This window comes from Acipenser ruthenus, chromosome 18 (assembly GCF_902713425.1).
Source record: "Acipenser ruthenus chromosome 18, fAciRut3.2 maternal haplotype, whole genome shotgun sequence".
NCBI lineage: Eukaryota > Metazoa > Chordata > Actinopteri > Acipenseriformes > Acipenseridae > Acipenser > Acipenser ruthenus.
Window position 1 is genome coordinate 7,554,883 of NC_081206.1, and position 20,472 is coordinate 7,575,354.

At 37.3% G+C, this 20,472-nt stretch overlaps 1 protein-coding gene across 11 annotated transcripts in view; it reads left to right on the top strand.

The window, feature by feature from the left end:
* Window positions 1-1,780: 1,780 nt before the first annotated feature.
* The window catches only part of LOC117970756 (ral GTPase-activating protein subunit beta-like), a 31,244-nt gene continuing 12,552 nt past the window's right edge, over window positions 1,781-20,472 (top strand). For 5 of the 11 annotated variants that reach the window (XM_058991071.1, XM_058991073.1, XM_058991074.1 and 2 more), the window contains exons 1-16: window positions 1,781-2,021; window positions 6,393-6,601; window positions 7,688-7,890; window positions 9,401-9,564; window positions 10,062-10,248; window positions 10,565-10,696; window positions 11,037-11,215; window positions 11,626-11,673; window positions 13,374-13,421; window positions 13,985-14,032; window positions 14,695-14,846; window positions 15,864-16,080; window positions 18,348-18,549; window positions 19,377-19,544; window positions 19,829-19,943; window positions 20,228-20,375. In XM_058991071.1, coding sequence (XP_058847054.1) covers window positions 1,997-2,021; window positions 6,393-6,601; window positions 7,688-7,890; window positions 9,401-9,564; window positions 10,062-10,248; window positions 10,565-10,696; window positions 11,037-11,215; window positions 11,626-11,673; window positions 13,374-13,421; window positions 13,985-14,032; window positions 14,695-14,846; window positions 15,864-16,080; window positions 18,348-18,549; window positions 19,377-19,544; window positions 19,829-19,943; window positions 20,228-20,375 — 2,245 coding nt within the window. In that variant the 5' untranslated portion in view covers window positions 1,781-1,996. Of the gene's footprint in view, window positions 2,022-6,388; window positions 6,602-7,687; window positions 7,891-9,400; window positions 9,565-10,061; window positions 10,249-10,564; window positions 10,697-11,036; window positions 11,216-11,625; window positions 11,674-13,373; window positions 13,422-13,984; window positions 14,033-14,694; window positions 14,847-15,863; window positions 16,081-18,347; window positions 18,550-19,376; window positions 19,545-19,828; window positions 19,944-20,227; window positions 20,376-20,472 lie in introns of all 11 variants that reach the window. The other 6 variants (XM_058991081.1, XM_058991080.1, XM_058991079.1 and 3 more) reach the window with 4 other exon arrangements.

Sequence of the window (20,472 nt, forward strand, 5' to 3'; positions counted from 1 at the left end):
TGTGCCTGACATTTTTCTTGGATTAGTTTATTCCAGCGTTTTATAATTAAGTAGTTTGCTTCTGTTATATATATATATATATATATATATATATATATATATATATATATATATATATATATATATATTTACCTTGAAAATCTTCTTACTTCACCCGATCCAATGTTGTGAGTAGTAAGCGCTGCTGTCTTTGGTTTTTTTTTTTGGTTTTTTTTTTAATTGTTTATCCTCGTCGCCATTTTATGTTGTATCTTGAGTTCCTCGTAGTGTAATTGCACACAATAACGACACTCTATCCAGGGTAACCCAAACAGAACAACTATTTATTATATGGTCTATAACATAGCCATGCTGGTGAGTATTCCTCTTAATTGCACACTACTGCTAGTCTTCATGTTATTAACCATGTCGCTACGAATACTTCTGGAAGTCTGCCCTCACGCTTCAGTTCTCTTTTTCGGAAGTGACGTCCTAGCCAGCCGACGTCACTACAGTTAACATAGCTTTCTTTATATAAACAAGTCACTGGATTTAAGTTTATTTAAGTTTAAACATTCCTTCTTGTACTCGTTCGATAAACACAATACAGTGCACAGGGTAGGAAACATTGATGCTACATTGTTTTAATGAATAAAATATTAAAGTATAATAATATAAAATTATTATTATTTATTTCTTAGCAGACGCCCTTATCCAGGGCGACTTACAATTGTTACAAGATATCACATTATATATTATTTCACATTATTTTTACATACAATTACCCATTTATACAGTTGGGTTTTTACTGGAGCAATCTAGGTAAAGTACCTTGCTCAAGGGTACAACAGCAGTGTCCCCCACTGGGGATTGAACCCACAACCCTCCGGTCAAGAGTCCAGAGCCCTAACCACTACTCCACACTGCTGAATGTGATTGCTCCAAATGAACAAGGTTTTGTAGAATACAAATATCACATCTTTAAAAATAATTTTAGATGTACAAACTTTTTAACACAAGCATATGTTAATATTTTATTTTTTCATCTTGTGTGGGTTTTTTTGTTGTTGTCGTTGAGATATATATATGTGTGTGTGTGTGTGTGTGTGTGTGTTTTTTTTTACTTCTATGTGAATAATAACAGCATACATTTTCCAAAAGTAGGAGTTAACGAAAGACTGTAAAACACTATTTGTATACGAGTGTTTACCCTATTATACCCTACAGCTATTTCAGTGAATCCTGAACTGTCAACCTCTGCCATTCAGCCCTGGGCCTCTCTCAGAACCAACGGCCGTTTGTTCTAATTTGTGTCAAACTATGCGGGTGTTTAGTGATGTGGAATAATGTTGACTAGGGTTAGTTTCAGAGCACGATTTTAATAATCTCAACTCTCAGTCCATCATCATTGTGCAATGGGGCAGATTTGAATTAATCAGGTGACGCATGGCTTTCGTTTTGCCATAACTGGACGCTGCAGCACCACCACCATTGTCTTCATATTTAACTCTTTATTTTAGAACTGATAATGTTAAATCAAGATGTATCCCGGTTTAATATACAAGCGCTGATATTATTAGAAGTTCGACTCATTGTAAAATATATGCACTAATAATCCCACTACGGTATTATTTATGTTTGAATTAAAATACATGGCGGGGATGGAGTGCTGATTCTTTTGGACGAGGACGTTACAACACAATTTGTTACTGGCGACTTTACCAACGTTGCTTATCATACAGTGTTTTTTTTTGCATATTTAGGAGAACGGTCGCCGCGCTCGGTTAATAGTGTAATTGCCAGTGTGTTCCATCCTGCAGAGACTGAGGGGGGCGCTGCGTTCGGCTGAATTCGGTAATCTGCGGCGGTTCCCGATGCCCGCAGTATCGCTACCGGACTCCGCCGGACGGAGACGGGGCGGAAGAGCATATTTGAATCGTTGGTCTAGCTACAATGGTGATGCTGAAGGATCAGGGACTGTAAAGCTGGCGCTGTAGCGGAGACACAGTGTTTTGATATGTCAACCTTCCTCGTTCAGACAGGTACCGTAACCTTGCTTCTTGGACCAGGCATTCAGGATTTATTTATCCCGCAGTGTGGCCTGCACGAGCAGTGCGACAGGGGACTCGAGTCCAACTAATGGCTGGTGATTGGTACCTGATGTGGGTCTGTCTTAGACACACTGTCGGTGACATTTTAAGGAACTAGGTTGCTCTGAACCATAAACTGGGGAGCGTCTGGTTTTACATTTCAGTCCATTAGGAGTAGGAACCGAGAGTTTGTACGTATTATTTTGTATAAGGAAATGAATGATGTTTTTATTCGACTGTGTTATGACAGTCAGCGTAAGGTGCAAATATTGTGACAGTCTTTTTTTCTGTTTTATATCGCTTAGTTTATAAGGTGGCATTTTATCTTTTTTATGAATGCATCTTATTACGGTTGTTTTTCTTGGCATTGCCCAGCGTATACAAATGCAAAACATATACACGGATATTGTTTTCTTTTTTTTTTTTTTTTGTAAAACCTCGATAAGCACAAATCTCATGTCATTTTTCAGATTTTCTGGTTATTGTATCGTGCTCAGGAGAATCTAAACCCAACCCTTCCGCCCTTCGTGGCTCCAGTCAGGATTCTGCTGTAGGGGCTACATGTTTTCCTTTCTCCTTTCCGATCTTTACTCTCCTTTTCCGTTCAATGCTGCTGTGCATTGGCCAGCGACACGAATTAATCCTAATCAAATTAGCATTCACTTTATATACAGTAAAACATAACGCTAACAAAACATTTCCTGATCTCCCTTTGCAACAAGCCTTTATGAACGTGTTGTGTTTACCGTTCCCTGTACTGCAACATGGTGGCGAATCTGTAAAAACAAATGTGTGTGTGTGTTTACTTCCTGTCACCGTGTAACATTAATAACCATTATGTTAGCATACAGGCAAACCGTGATGTGCAGCAATCTTTATACACTGGCATACGGTGACGGGAAGTGATATATGTTAGTAAATGCTTAGATGTCCCCTACAGTGATAGTATTAGAGAACGCAAGATGCCACACCTTATTAATTGATGTGGCTCAAGTATAATTTATATGCACAGAGAAAGCAGATGCAAAGCTGGACTTGTACACTTAATTGCGTTTTTAGCTGTAGTGTTGCAATGGAAACGTGTTAGATTCATGTCTCTGAAGGAAAAATGCCTTCAGAATGATTAGGTATTGTTAACCATGTACCAGTTTCACAGGTACTGTGTTTTAAAGCGTCTTTTCTTCGACTGAAGAAATAGACTCCTATCTTAGTTTTGAAGCCAGTCTCATATTCTGCTAATGGCAAGGTACTAAACCTCTGATGAAACCCTGTGACTGACTGGTAATCGTTTTTATTAATGAGCATATTACACATTGACGATTTAATTGTGGAAAATAGGCTTACCTTAAAACCTTCAAGTTTAATTAATAGCGGCATTGAACCCTACTCCTTGATTTGTTTACAGGGAGTTTATCTGAAAGCTGTCTGTGCAATGCACCTCCTAGTTGTGAGTGCTGCTTCAGGAATATATACTGTAACTTCAGCTGTGTTCTAAATGTAAGACCCCCCAATGGAAACTTGCTTAAAATACTCCATTACCATTGTATAGCTAGACCCTGAACTTCTCCAAATTTAGGAAATAAACTAAAACAGATTTCAGATTAAACAAAGGGCTGTTATTGTAACAGCTAACCCATGTGTCCTTGTATTCTGCACATGGAACTGGAACCGCATTGTTTAAAGCATTATGAAGTGCTGGTTTTCTCAGAGGCTAATCATTTACTGCAATACAAACTAGCAACTTGTCTATGAAAAAAACAAAGATTGATGAGCTATTATGATTTTGCTGAATTTAACTTTAGGCTTAGCAGCACACAGCTCCTGGTCTTGAAATGAGCAAACAGGGCTTAGAAATCTGCTCAAAATGTAATGAAAGATCTTTCAAGTGACAAAAAATAACATTGTTTTTGTTATGAATTTCCTTTTAAAGGGTATTTGTATGTTAGCACATACTATATCTTAAAATAATAATAATGTAGTAATATAAACTAATTGCGATCCTGTTTCAAACACAAATCTACTGGGATGAGATCCCCAGATCTTTAATCATTGCTGTGTAATTAAAGGTTGTTGATGCATTCATCAGTAAATTATTAACCCTTTTATAATGAGATTTCTTGATAGCACATTAGCTAGCTAATTAAATTGTTAGCACTATAAATACCCTCTTCACTTATCTCTCAGTTGCGTTTTGATTTCATCGTAACCCACCACCTCCCCATCTTCACCTTTCTTAATAACAATTTTTATGTTTTATCAATGGGGGTCTCAGCCTCGTCCAGTCGGCCAGGCAACGAACCCTCAAACCAAGTTAGGTTTGATGCCAAATGAATGTGTGTATATACAGCATACTTTTCTGTAAAATCGCATACTCCGCATTCTCTACAATAAATATTTGTACTAAAACATTTTGTGATTGGTGTTTGTCCCAAACTACTGAACCAATAATATCTTACAACAAGAGGCCTTTTGTTTAGGAGACATCTATGGTTCATCATGAGGGAGTGAGGTGGCACATTATTTAGGGCTAATTTATGAAATAAAACATTCCGCTGTGGTCCTACTGTACCCACACAATTTTAAGGGTAACTAGGGCAGTGGCTGAATTTCTTGGCTTGTTGATACTTCTCTTGAGGATGAGTTGATAGTAAGAACTTGGCAACTTACTTTCCCTAAACTGAAAAATAAAGGTGATCTTCGTGCACAAAGTGAATTCTAGGGTAAATAGAAGAACGGGGTGTATGCTTTGGATATGAGAGGATACATATTTGAAGAAGTAAACCACGATTAACTGCTGGAATTCGGGAAAGTAAACCTTGCCTGTTTTAACAAGAGTTCTGTTGATAATAAAACTTACAGAGATCATATCGAAGCTGTGCAGTTAGTCATAAATATTGCCCTTTCGTGTACTATACTTGTCAAATAAAAATATATTCTAATGTTCCTTTTGTACATGTGACAGAACTAAGGCTAACAAATCAAGTGAACAGCTGAAGTTTCAACTCAAGGTTTACAGTAGCTGAAGTGCTGAGGTCATTAATGCATCTCAAACTCGTGACAGATTAAGATCTCCTTTCTTGATAGAAGTAAATGGTGGAAGTGTCTTTGTGTGCAAGTACTATAAAGTGCATTATATGGGGGTTCTTCATCTGACATTGTACGAACAGTGCCAATGTCATATTCTTTATATTGCCTAGCTAGTAACACGTTCTGCATTTTAAAATGGTCCTCCATCGTCTTTGAGTAGAACAACTTAAACTAAAGGAAATAATAGTGCACGCAAGTGATGATCACACCTGGCAAAATGAGAGTGAAGCTGTTATGTTTTTTTCCCCTCTTGGCTTTTCCTGATAAGTAGTACCACATTTATTTAGGCATTTGCAAACAAAATAAATGCAAACGACTCTGGCCCACATCCCTCCAAATCAGACAGCAGTGCATGCAAATCAGTGAGAGAGAGTGAAACTTCATTTCAGACCATCAGATCATCTTGCTATCAACCAATAGCAGGTCACAAACCATAACATTAAAACACAAAAAGATGATAAATAATTAAAAGGATTGGCATGACTTGAGAGGTATGAAAATTTGGGTCAGTTGCAATACTTTGGGTACTGTGGTATTTTATAAGTCTTTTAAGCTTATATTCTGCTGTTTCTATGGAACAAGTTGGCTTCTAAAACATGAAGGATGCACCCAACATCTTCTAATCCTCTGGGCATGCAAGTACAAGTAGATGACAACATGCATTTTGTTTGCTGTTAATTGGCTCAGCCCACCGTCAGATCTGCGACTGCTCTGGAAAGCTTTCTTTCCCCAGTGGGAACATGCAAAGGGAGGATAGTTATATCTAAGCCTTAATGTAGCATTACTTGGTAAGCCTTCCAATGCCACAGTCAGAGAAGCTATGGTAGAATTCAGTTCATAACTCAAACTAATCATGTTTGTGGTTCCAGCTCACAAATTGCAAAGATGTCTTGAAATTAAGAGATGTAAAGCCTTTTGTAGAAGTTAAAGATCAATAAAAGGAAGAAATGAATCTGTTGTAGAGTTGAAGTAAACCAAAAAAAAACATTACTTCTTACCAAAAGCAGTTTAACTCGGATGGTTATTGCAAGCCATGTGCTTATTTGTGTACAGCAAGAATCAGACAAAATACAACATTTTATACCTCATGTTATGGAGTACAACGTCAATCTGTGCAACGTTGTACATTATGAAAGCATGACTTGTGTATGAATGGATAAGCATACCCGATTTCATTATTGCTCACCTGTGCTGCACATTTTCTCATACGCAAGCTCTGTGCTTTGTTTCAGGTAGTAATTGGATTGTGTAGTACAGACAGACGCACCATGTATTCAGAGTGGCGGTCGTTGAACCTGGTGATCCAGAGCGATCAGGGTCACATGAGTGTTCTGCACAGCTATCCTGACAGTGTGGGTCGTGATGTGGCGAACGCAGTGGTGCGCCCGCTTGGACTGGGCTTAAACACCATAGGGGTCGAGAGCATCCTCAAAACGGACAAAGAGGTAAGAGGTCTTCTGAGCTACACTGTGACTACACAGCAGTATGGTTGTACACAGAGATGACTGAAATCTTAATTGGGATTGAATGGTAATTTCAGTTATTGATATGAAGTCTCTTTCAGTGGCAGTCTTCGGATGCTAGATTTTTGCCTGTACTGTATTTTTGAACAAATAGTCTAAAAGCTTTACCCCAGTAATGTGCAATTAGAGGTGCTGACAATGTAATGCTTTTACCAGTAGCCATCAGTTTGTTTACAGCCTGCAATATTTTTTTGTCTGTATTTTTCCAGACATCTGGTGGCTGCATTATTGGAACGGTCATCAAAGCAGAGAAATATTAAAACTAGCTACTAAATAGGCAAGCTTAAGGCTATTTTATTTTTTGTTTTTCATATTTCTGGCAAAATTTACTTTTTACCCTTTCACTACTTAAGGGTTGAACATTTTATGACCCATGGTGATTCTGTGGGGTATTTGCACAGTATCTGTGTTTAATTAAAAACTGAAAATGCACAACCTAAACAGGGAATGAAGTCATGTATTTCAAGGTCAAGCAAAGGGTTGTGATTTTGATGGAGTTTGGTATGCTTGTTGCACTTTCTGGGGGACAATATGTTGCCCTTGCTTTTCAGTTCAGGTTTCCACAAAAAGTAGAACACCTGCCAAATTTCATATATTTGATTATTTTTTTAAGATGCAAGAACAGACTTTTTAGGTAGAATTTAAGTCTATTGGAATGCATTATTTCTTGAATCATATGCAAAAACAAAAGTTTTTATTTTTTAGAAATTACATCATTTCAGGTAGAGTAAATGCCTACACTGCCACAGCTTTCCTGATTTCCATGCTTTCTACACTAATTTGTTATTGATACAAGTAAGAACTCTCTATCTAGTGGTTGTCCAAAAAAATGTTTGAGCCTAGTATTACTATATTAATAGCTGCTGCTGACCTTAATCTGAGTGGTGTTGGCCATGCTTTGTGTTGATAACAGATCTGGTTTGTGGTTTTAGGGTAGTTCAGATAAACGTTACCTGGCTGTACTTATTTTTAGAAGTTAAGTGACACTGCAGTGTTTGTGCTGTGCAGGTGAAATGGACAATGGAAGTTCTGTGTTACGGACTGACCCTGCCTCTAGACGGGGATACTGTAAAGAATTGTGTGGATGTGTATACTGACTGGATTATGGCACTGGTGGCTCCTCGAGACTCTATCCCTCAGCCAATCATCAAGGAACCAAACCTCTATGTTCAGACTATTCTCAAACACCTCCACAATCTCTTTGTGCCCAGGTAAGAAAGCTGTGATAATTTAAACCTTTGTATAAATAATTGTTTACCCTTCAAACAATCACACTCGTGTTCCTTTTACCTAAAAAGCTGATAATGTTGAACATACGTTAACCTGGACAGAAATATTAAAAATAATCAAATTACAATCCTTTTACTGTCCTATTGCATTTTTTCATTTTCACACATTACCACCCACTGGCAAATATTGTAACTATAGCTTCTTTTGAATTGTAATGCTTTAATTGTAGAAAGAAAGAAAAACCTACATTTTCTAGGACTAGTTTAAGTAGTGTCCGAGCTATTTTCGCCTGTTTTTTTACTGTTGGTAGATTTGTGGCTATTGTAACTATAAAGGTCACAGGTATATGTCATACATGAAATGAATGTGCACACACTAGGCTTCTATAAAAAAAGTGAAATAGTCTGAAACGTACCCTGTTCAATAAAGATAACAAAAAACACAGAAAGAGACTTATTGTTTGTAAAAAAAAAAATATTTTAGCATGGCCAGCTCAAGTCTGACAGTGTACATTGAAACTTCAACATGTAGGCAATGGGGAAAAAATGAACACATTGGATAATAAATAAATGAATTATGGCCATATTTATAAAAGGGACCAAAAGCAACAAAAATAAATAAAAAGCTGATTCATTGAAAATGAATCGGGGCAGCAGTGTGGAGTAGTGGTTAGGGCTCTGGACTCTTGACCGGAGGGTCGTGGGTTCAATCCCAGGTGAGGGACACTGCTGCTGTACTCTTGTGCAAGGTACTTTACCTAGATTGCTCCAGTAAAAACCCAACTGTATAAATGGGTAATCGTATGTAAAAAAAATAATGTGTAAAAATAATGTAATTGTATGTAAAAATAATGTGATATCTTGTAACAATTGTAAGTCGCCCTGGATAAGGGCGTCTGCTAAGAAATAAATAATAATAAAATGTGCAAAAGAAAAAATAAATAAAACGCATTTACATTATTTGTCTCAGGGACCCAGATCATGTGGCACAAGATGGGGCTGTTCACTGTGGCTTGAATGGCCAGCAAGGTGGCGACCAAGGCAACATAACCCTAACAGCTCTTGTCTTGTGCATCTGATCCACAAACCCGAAAAACAAATAAATATATTTATCGGGAAATAGGTCCTTGTGCCTTTGATGTCACCATTATTTTGTAAAGATTTTTTGTGAAAATGTTTGTTTACTGCACCGAGGGAGGTCTGTCTTACAGCTCAGCAATACAATTGCAAAACACTCGCATTCACGGCTATCTCCTAACATGGTCCTCTACCGGAAATACACAAATAGGACCTCGTTTTAAAGCTCCAACTCTCCTCTTTCCAATGGTGTATTAAAGCAGGGCTGTCTCTCACAGTGCCTGAGTAAAAAGAGTTAAAGGCCAGGTCGCCGGCAGGTTATTTAACATTGGGTGGACCCTATAGAGTTAAAAAATATAGATATATTTAAAAAATAATAGTAATTTTTCCTTTTTTTCTTGTGTGTGTTTTGAAGGCAGGACAATGCTCCCAACCAGTTCAGACTGTGTCAGCAGGTTTTAACAGCAGTACAGAAGCTGGCTCGGGATTCCGCTACTATGATGAGGGAAACCTGGGAGGTTCTGTTACTGTTCCTGTTGCAGATCAATGACACACTTCTAGCCGCTCCAACTGTCCCGGGTCAGTCAGCCTTTTCCTTATTATGAGGTTAACATTACACTGTTAACTTAGCTTAAAAAAAAAAAAAAAAAAAGCTTTATGTATGTTTGATTTCCTTTTAATAGGACCTGTACCTAATATCGGGTTGGGCTACCATTTGCCCTGATCCAGCATAGACTTCACAAGGTGCTGTAAGGTGTCTTGAAGGATGTTAATCCATTCATTAATATTTCACACAATTGGTGCAGAGAGGAAGGCAGAGGGTTGTGATAAAGAGTTGTTCACTACTGTAGCTAATACATACAGCCATTATAAATTATTCAGGTCACCCTTAAATTAAGTTTAATTTACTTTTATGCCATGTTGATGAACTATTCTTTACTGTATAAGGACCATTGACTAATTCAATGCTTTCCACATTTCCTTTTTATTTTAAGTCTAAGTTAGATAGTGAAATAACTAAAGACGATTGTGTTGGTGTTTCTTGGTTCCCTGAATCCTGTGTTTTGTACCTTTAGGTGGAATTGCTGAGCATTTGGCAGAGAAGCTGATAAGTGTCCTGTTTGAAGTGTGGTTTTTGGCATGCACCCGCTGCTTTCCCACCCCTCCCTATTGGAAGACAGCCAGGGAGATGCTAGCCAACTGGAGACACCATCCCCCTGTGGTGGAACAGTGGAGCAGGGTCATCTGTGCACTGACCTCCAGGTCAGCATGTAGAAAATAGGACCTTTTGTATTAGACATCTAGTCATCCATGTTGTGGTCAAGCATAAAAACTGAATGAAACTTTGTTATATATAGGGGTGGGACAAAGTCAGTGTTGCATTATTATTTTGATTAGGTTGCTAAATAGTTTTCAACATTGGAGGTAAAATACCAAAAATGGACGACAAAGCAAAGTATATTTTGACTGAGGATCGTGTCAAAAAATGTCCCAAATAAACTTTACATGCAAATGGAGGTAAATTGTTTTGCACATCTTGTGACTTTGGAGAAAATGTGCTTTTTTCTGTTGTTTCAAGATTGCTGCGCTTTACATACGGCCCATCATTTCCTCCATTTAAAGTCCCGGATGAAGATGCAAACTTAATTCCTGCTGAAATGGACAATGATTGCATTGCCCAAACTTGGTTTCGCTTTTTGCACATGCTGAGGTATGAAAACAGTAAGAAGTTTATATGTTGTCCTACATATCTGTGTCTTGAATGAAGATATGAATATCTTCAAAATGTATGTCTCATATATTTTATGATGCGATGACTGGCTGATTTAGTTTCCACACAAGCACGTTAAATCAACTCTTTTAAATGATCTGCATTTCTAAAGGCATTCATTCCTTAATTAGCTGCACGTTCTTTGCTGTGCCAACAATGTGGATCTTGAGAAATGAGATTGATACATTTAAAATAATTTCTTATCACTGAATATATGGGCTTGAACCCCCCCCCCCCCCCCCCCTTCTCTCTCTGTCTTTCCCAACATGCTTTGTTCCAGTAATCCTGTGGATTTGAGTAACCCAGCAATAGTCAGCTCCACCCCGAAGTTCCAAGAACAGCTCCTGAATGTTACTGGTGTACCCCAGGAAGTTATTCAGCACCCCTGCCTCAAACAGCTGCCTCAGATATTCTTCCGTGCCATGCGAGGGATCAGCTGTCTGGTTGATGCATTCCTAGGTAAAAACAAAAGGGCTGGACTGTGTTGTCTGGATGTTCTAGCAGGACTTGTATAAAGGGGGAACATATTTATTTCTTTCTGCTGAGAAATAAATAATAATACGAAACATCATTGAATCTTCTTCAGTGTAGCCTCTTTTCAGTAGGATCAATACCACGACACTTTCATTCTGTATTAGGCCTGTTGGTGTTTTACCTCGGGGGTGATTTATAGACCCAGCAAAAAATCTGTTTTATACAGTTTAGATCCATTGTCATTTTACATCATTGAACTGAACAGAGGTTTGACAAACCTTTAGAATGTAAAACAAATTAACCAAGATTCCGACTGGAATTGTTAGTTGCCTTCCTGAGTTCCCATTTTTGTGATATTTTGTTTTTCTCCAGTATGTTCTCTTTTCCCCTCACAGGTGTTGCAGTCTCTAAGATCTATATTCATGAAAGACTGCCATCTTGTGGTATAAAAAGCTACGGCTCCAGCACAATCAAAAGGGGGCAATCTTAATAATTTGGGCAGAAGGGCTTATAACTGAACACAGTGATTCCAGCTAACTTTGGTTGTGGTTAGAAAAGAACTAGAAGCTGCAGTATTTTGTTTGTAAATAAGATCTAAGGCTTGGATCATAACTCATTCAAAATCTCCCCAAATTTTGCATTTACTAATCATTTTGATAATAAAACTATAAAAATATGATCGCACTAGCTAATGCAAGTCTTGAGTGTGTGTGTATATATATATATATATATATATATATATATATATATATATATATATATATATATATATATAATTTCTGAAGACTATTCCCACTTGTGAATTCTTAGTGTTCATAGCACAACTAAACAGAATACTGTATCTTCTTTGTTTATACAGGGGTTCCTCAAAATCAATTAGAAACAGCTGCCATAATGTTGTCAGGAAGGTGTAGGGTCCCCATGAGCAGACAGGAGAGCAGTGATTCACTTGCCCTGGATGATTGCTGTAAAAACATTTTATGTCTGTGGCTTCTTTGATTTACAATCTAGTTCCTTGAATTGGGGGTGGGAAGTTTGCAATTTGTTCTCAAGTATGGCCCATAGTCATAACTTTTGAGACTGTACTTCATGAAACATCAATCACCTTCCAACTGAGCACTTGTCTGCTGTCTTGACCATCATGACTGAAACTCACTAGTAACAGGGAAATGCATGTTTTAAATACAGAACACATGCCAGGATGACCTTTATAGCATTTATGAAGGAATGGCCCATGTACTCGAAATTGTGTGTTCAATTTCACAGATGTTTCTAATCTTTGTCCAATCCCTGTATGCATGTTCAAAATAGAATTGGTGATCGTTTTAACCCTGATGACTCGCAGGGCATGGTTACGGATCGTGAGTCTGGAATTCTGTTTGTCATCTTGTGTTCTGTGATTGTATTTACTGTAAATCTTTTATGGCATTCACATAACCTAGAATCATTTGAATCATTGCAAACACCATACAAAGTGAATTGTAAGAAGAAGAAATTAAAAGTTATTTGAAGCTACTTGCTCTGTTTTGGAGCACTGTTAAATTTATCATTCCACTAAATTATTACTGTAAACATTCAACATTTACAGTGAAACCTGAAATAACGGGTCACAGGCGCGACTGAATAATTGGGCCTGCAGGTGTCTGCCTTGTCACTTGTATTTGGGGGGTGTGGGGACCCCTTCTGGTGAACAAACAGGTGACTGATTAGTTCAGGAGACTGTAAGCAGGTATTTTCCTTCAGGATGTGGAATTAACCTATTCCCCAGTCACCTGGGCTCTTTTGCTTCAATTAACAGCAAAAAAGGTTTAGGAGGCTTGGTGGTCCAGTAGTTAAAGAAAGGGTCTTGTTACCAGGAGGTTCCCGGTTAACCTCCTTGCGCCCCGTCCTTCGGATGAGTCGTAAAACCGAGGTCCTGTAAGTGACTTTGCAGCAGCAGTCGTTGTTGATGCATGGTTCACCCCCTAATCTCTGTAAGTCGCTTTGGATAAAAGTGTCTGCTAAATGACAATGATAATAATAATGTCAACATCTCGAACAGGAAGTCTTCCTCTGTCGTTTGGTTCACCGTTTTATAATGTAATGAAAACAAATGTGATTTTCCCCTTTTGTCACATAGCAGATTAATTTCTTTTTTCTTCAGGCTTTGCAGTTTCTAAGAATTATTTACATGAAAGACTCCCATCTTTAGGTATGAGTTTATTGTAAACACTCCCAGTGTTCAGTAACACTTTAACATACATGTTATCATGTTCACATATTATCACATTATACTGATACAATATAAAACATAGCTATGCAGACCAATTGCCAAAACAGGGCTGAGCAGATGAGTACTCTGAGTAATTCAAATCTATTTTTAGGTGATTTATCTTATTTGTTGGTTTTTTGCTTGGTATATTCAGGAAAATGTTGCTTTAGCAACTTTAGTTCCCAAAATTAACTGGGAAGAGGGAAAACAAAATGAAGTCTTTTCAACTGATGAATCAGAATACTTACTGTTTCTTGTGTCCGAAGACACTGATATTTAGCATTGTCTTTAATCTTCAGGGATCTCAACTGAAATGTTGCATTCAGGCAGCAGCTACATTATTATTGAACAGTAGTAAAATTTGCAACACATGTAGTCTCAGCTTTTGTTGTAGTAACTTTTAGATTAATCCCAAGTACAGTATTTTCTTTTTTATTTGACTTATTTTTCCTTTAGGAAGTGGCATTTCTTTCCAGGAGTCTGAACTTGTATTTCTTCCACAGGCATTATCGTCTCTAAGAGCTATATACGTGAAAGACGACCCTCCTCTGGTATACAAAGCTATGGCTCCTAAAGGGAGCAAATATAATAATCCGGGCAAAACAAATACAATGATTATAATTTGGTTGTGGTGAAAAACAAGTAGCACTAGAAGCTGCAGTATTTCATTGTGCAATGTGTACCAAATTCCATAAACCTTGCCTTTACTGCTAATGTCTTAAATGTGTATTTAAAAAAATGAACATGTAAGAAATATTAGAACAATGCTGCACCTTTGTACCACTTTCCTGCAAGGGTGCACTGTACAGTCTGGATGTGTGCTAATTTAATCATTGATCATTTAACCCAGATCACTTGCAGCTGCTAGACAATATATCTGAAAAACAGCACTTTGAAGCATTTGGTCCTCATTATAAACCCTTTACCATCTTACTTGAAGCACAGATCATTAATTTATCGCTGTTAATGAACTTAACAGTAAAACGTCATAGATCTAAATGTGTGCATTTTTGTTTTGGCACTTAACAGCAGTCAAGCAGATAGGTGCAAATACTTTTCAGCTATATTGTGGTTTTCGGTAGTGAAGCAGCCATGCAAATGTTCCTACCAGATTCAATTTCTAACCAGCCAGGTGAAATTCTTCTGGTTGCTGAGCAGTCCGTACTGTAGTTGGTGTTTTATTGCCGGTAACTTGCTTTCTTCGTTTTGCTAGGTATCTCAAGGCCTAGGTCGGACAGTGCTCCACCTACTCCTGTCAACAGACTGAGCATGCCTCAAGCAACCACTACAAGCAACACCACCCCACCTCACAGCAGGAGGCATCGGGCTGTCACTGTAAACAAGACAACCATGAAAGCCACTACAGTAAGTGCTGTGCCAGAGTACCTAAACTGGAAACAAGGAATATGCTTGCTTTAGTAGTGGAGTAAACCAATGTCTGTCAGCACGGGCAAATCTAATATTTATATTATGCATGTTTATTTTAAACTTCCCACAGTTGTTTTTAACAAAACATGAATTAACATCATAATCTATCAGTTATGTTTTTGGCATTCTGTTGATTTAAATTCTTTAGCCTATACCAGTGTGTTTTAGTAGAGGCCAAATAAGCCAAATAATTCACTTACTCACGTGATTATCGTGTTACAACAGTTTCCAAGGGATTGACAGTGTCATAATCAAGGCTTTAAAATCTATTAATTCCACTCACTGGCATTAGCAACATCACTGGTCTCTTTTTTGTTGTGCTTTGTGTATGTGGAGATTTTTAAAAAATGTAACCGCTTGTAATAGTGCCATTATTATTATTATTATTATTATTATTATTATTATTATTATTATTATTTATTTCTTAGCAGATGCCCTTATCCAGGGTGACTTACAGTTACAAGATATCACATTATTTTTTACATACAATTACATTGTTTTTTTTTACACATTATTTTTACACACATTATTTTTACATACAATTACTCATTTATACAGTTGGGTTTTTACAGGAGCAATCTAGGTAAAGTACCTTGCTCAAGGGTACAGCAGCAGTGTCCCTTACCAGGGATTGAACCCACAACCCTCCGGTATCCTGTCCCTGCCTGTACTGAAGGTCAGCTCTGGTTGATCATGGGAGAGGTCGGACAAAGGAAGTATTAACAAACCTAGAAGAAATTTAAGTTTTCAATGCTGTTACCTGGTACTTGAAAAATCTGTGTCACCAATTAAAGCAAAGAATAAAAGATCTTCAGCACTAAGGGAAAGAGTCAAGTGATGGCATTGCTAACACTAAGAGGGGTGAATTATTAACTCTTTAATGGTTTACTTGCATGAACAGCACTTTCTTTGGGTTCCAGTAAGTTCTTGATCCCTGATTTTCTTCTTTCCCAGGGGAATACTGCTCACCCTCCCAAAATCCAGCATCAGACATCCACAACCTCGCCACTGTCTAGCCCCAACCAAACTAGCTCTGAGCCCAGACCGCTGCCCGCACCCACCAGACCAAAGGTCAACAGCATCCTCAATCTGTTTGGCCAGTGGCTGTTTGATGCAGCGTTGGTTCATTGTAAACTTCATAACGGAATGAACAGGGACAACAGCATGACTGGTAAGTATGGTTGGCAAAGTGACATTTTGTGCTGTGTTTTTTGTTTGTTTGTTTTGTTTGTTTGTTTTTCAAATGTCCTACCTGCAAGATTAATAGATCCATCTGCTATGCATCTAAACCCCCAAATGCTTAATAATAGCTTTTACAGTTTTGCAAATGTAATCCTGCATATTAACCCCATTCAGCTCTGATGCAGTAAGATGGAATGCGCAGTTTGTTTTATTGTTTATAACTATAGCTTGTGTAAGCATCAACTAATGGGGCCACTAACACTCAATATGGGCATCATGTGATGCTTGTTAAAGCTATTGTATTCACATGCTTAACTTCCCAACCATGTATGGATAAAAAAGGTTGTGTGAATAAATAATTTAGTTAAGAATGAAGAGCCATGATCTTTTATAAGGTGATTTTATAGCACCTGCATTTTACTGTTTTATGGTTTTATAACATTTGCACAGTTTTTTATCCTTAAAAAAAAAAAAAGAAAAAAGAAAAAAAAAAGAAAAGAAAGCTGAACTTGGAACTTTAAGCAGTCTTTTAAATTCAAGCTAAATTACATATTCACTTACAGTGGTCCAGTGTAAGAATTATTATATGAAAGGTTAATTCAATTATTACACTGCCCAGTTTTTATGGTGCTTTTCGACAGCAGTATTAGCTATGGGCTTGCCCAGCTAGCCTTTATTCTCTTTTAACCATATCTTACAGTCTTGCAATTAGAATGCATATTTTGTCCAGCACATGCATTCATTATTCAAAAGCCTAGACATTTTACAGACAAAACGTGAGCACAGATTGGATTTGGTGGATGCCAGACCATTCATTACACAAGTTTGTGTTCGTGATGATAATTTATTGCATGTTTTGATCAAGCGCTCTGAGCTCAAGGGGTTAATAAAATTAATTTAAAACAACATGCTTCTGTCAAAGAAAAAACAAAGCCCTGATTTTATACCAAGTGTCTTTCTTATCCTCTGTTCACGTGGTGATTGTCCAAGTCCTGGCTGTTATAACCTGACTGCCAATCTTCTGTGTGTTTTTAGTTAGTTCACTTTACTCACTAAATCTTTTATTCTAATAACTCATTAAAAAATAAAGCTTAAAGGAGGCTGCTATTTACATATTAAAAAATCTGATTTCATCATCTTTAAAGTTATTTATAACTACTGCTGTCCTTTGATTTGTTTCCATTTTTATTTCTATTATCTTGCAGCATCTTTTATCCAAATTCTTCTTTCTTATAAATCTTGTAAGTAGGAACATTAGCTTTTCTTAAATTGCAGTCAGTTTTTATTTCTTTTATCATTGCTCATCACCCCCATTTTTACCCTTTTAATTTTAACATCATCGTCATCTGGTCCTTGTTGCTGTTGCACTGTTTTCTGGGGAAAGGCAATTTGTCACTTCTTTCCTTCCTCTGTTTCTGAATGGGAAAGATGGCTGGCCAGAGATTAGTCTGATTTAATCTGACCGTTCATGCCAGTTTCACATCATGAATCCCAAGACTCTGCACTAACCATTTTTGTTTTAGTTTGGTTTAATTTGAGTTGAAAGTTGTTGTTTTTATACCTTAGTTGTTTGGTGTTTGTGTGTGTGTGTGTGTGTGCCTAATGCATGAAGTGTATGTCTGTCCAGTAAACTGCTAATGCTATCCTGATGTGCACTGTGCTCATGGGAGATGACAGAGAGGCTTTGCTGGGCCAGTTAAGTTTTAGACAGAAAGACAATTGACTTTCAGCACTTTCATCAAAAGAAATATTATTACAAACTGTTGTTCTGTGTGATTTCAACAAGACAAAATAACTGCTGAAAGAAATACCAAATATTAATGTAAAAAGTAACATTCATTTCAATGTCCACTTTTCAAAGGTATTCTAAGATAAAATCTTGTTCATGCAATTTTGAAATAATTAGAAGGCCATTAGAAGTTTACACTAGTATCAATTAAAATCTTGATAACTTTTTAGCTTTTAACAAATCTATCTTTTTATTCTGCTTTCTAGAGCTGTCAAAAGTCAGTTATGGATGGCGGTCTAGTTTTCTGTGTCATTTTTAAAGAAAAAGGTTGATACAAGCTGATTTATTTTAGTCTACCTCCCTGGGTATTGAACACATAATTGCATCTAAAGGAGAGTAGGACGGGTTACTGTTTTTAAAATTATTATTATTTTGCTTTTTGCAAAATCTTTGTGTCAGAAGTCCCATGAGCCAGTTTTAAATGCTGGCATGTCCGATTTAGGTGCTCTGTCCCCCTCTCTCCACAGCTTTGGCGACCCAAGCAGGTATAGAGTTCCGTCGGAAAGGCTCTCAGATGTCCACTGACACCATGATCTCCAACCCCCTGTTTGATGCCAATGAGTTCCCAGATAACTATGAAGCAGGAAGGGCAGAAGCCTGTGGAACACTGTGTAGAATATTCTGCAGTAAGAAGACTGGTGAAGAAATCCTGCCAGTGTATCTCTCCAGGTAAATTAATAAGAAGTGTCATTTAAAGAGAATTGCAGAAGGCACACCAGTGCTTTGTAATTAATCTTTGGCTTGTTAGGATGAATCTTTCCCAGCGCTGTATTATTTAGAACACACCAAGCTGCTTGTGGTTGTCAGCAGAATTTTTTGTCTGTGTTTGTTAGACAATAGGATTTCATTTCATTTCATGACATGATGAACTTAGCACTTGTGTACTGTCAGCACTGAGTGCATTAAAGGCTTCCTTTTAATGTTATGAGTAATCAATTGTTAATAACATGGCTTGTTCTTAAAGCTGTAGAATGTTCAAAGAATAAGTGTCATGTCTAGTTGCAGTTTAGTTTATCTTGCTTATTTGCCGATATGAAAATTGCCCTTGCTTTTTATGTACACATTTGTTGATTGCCTTTGATTCCCTACAGAAAAGTCAACATTGAGTCAATGCTTGGAGAAAAAAAATCATCTCAATAGAGCTTTCCTATCTAAGGCAGCAGCAGTCTTTGTTAAATATGTGGTTATTGTTCTGAGCCATCTTGTGAAAAGTGATGAGCACAATGGAAGTTAATTTGGTTCAAGGAAAATTGTTACTAAGCACACTCCCACTGTCTCTCCTGCTTACCTTACACTTATGTCTGGTTTGTTCAGAAAGATTCCTTCATCACTGAATACACAGTGGTTAGAGGGCTGTGTTTGACCCAGATTATGTTATGTGATCAGTCAGAGGTTAACTAGAAGATTAAAAAATATTTTTGCCACAAATGAATCTTGAATCCATGCTGATCTTGCATCTTATTACCATGTCTTATTTTTTGTTTACTGCTTTGTAGGTATTACATGGGTCTGATTCAGGGTTTACAGATAGGAGATTTCATCTGCCGCCCTGTTCTTGCCAGCATCATCCTCAACTCTTCTGCATTGTTTTGCACCGATTTGAAAGGAGTTGATGTTGTGGTACCTTATTTTATCACCGCACTGGAAACCATTCTGCCTGATAGGTAAGAAGTTGGTGATCTAAGTGTATATTGTTCCACCAAAGTACAACATTAACATTGCATCCGTAGCCCACACTGGTGTGGAGTGACTACCTAGCTAAATGCAATACGATCTCTGTATTTAATATTTTTAGATTTTCATCATCCTTTGCAAGGGGTACTACTTCGATTAAGTTAAAGGTTTATTTATTAATTTCCTCTTTGGAGGCTTGATCTAAGATCTACCTGATTTATTTATTTTATTTGCTTACATGGTATTTTAAATGGTTTTACTTTCTCCTTTGTAGGGAACTTTCAAAATTTAAGGCTTATGTGAACCCCACAGATCTGAGAAGATCCTCCATCCTCATTCTGTTGTCATTGTTGCCTCTCCCCCATCATTTTGGCAATGTAAAGTCTGAGGTAGGTCGCATATTTTGAAAGATGATTTACAACAGGAAACACTGGGCTAATTTGGGTCTTTAGTAAAAGACAATGCATTTATTATTTCACATATTTAAATAACCAAGTCTTGTAGTCAAACATGTCTAATGCTACATTAGCTAAAGCCTTTATTGTCTTGCCTTAGTTTTACCTTGAAATGTGTGATTGAGTAAAATTATGGATGTGTTTATTAATACATTTATTTGAACCAAAAGTACAATGAAGTATGTTCTAAGAGTGATGATATTTTCCTCTTTTTGTAGGTGCTGTTGGAAGGCAAGTTTAGCAATGATGACGGCTCGTCTCACGACAAACCAGTCACATTCCTCTCGCTGAAGTTAAGGCTGGTCAATATTTTGATAGGAGCTCTGCAGACTGAAACGGACCCAAACAACACACAGATGATCCTAGGTTTGTAAAATGGATTGGCTGGACTAGAAGGAGATTCATTTTATTTATTATTTTATAGATATTTCACCTGGTGAGCCACATGGATAAGATATGAATC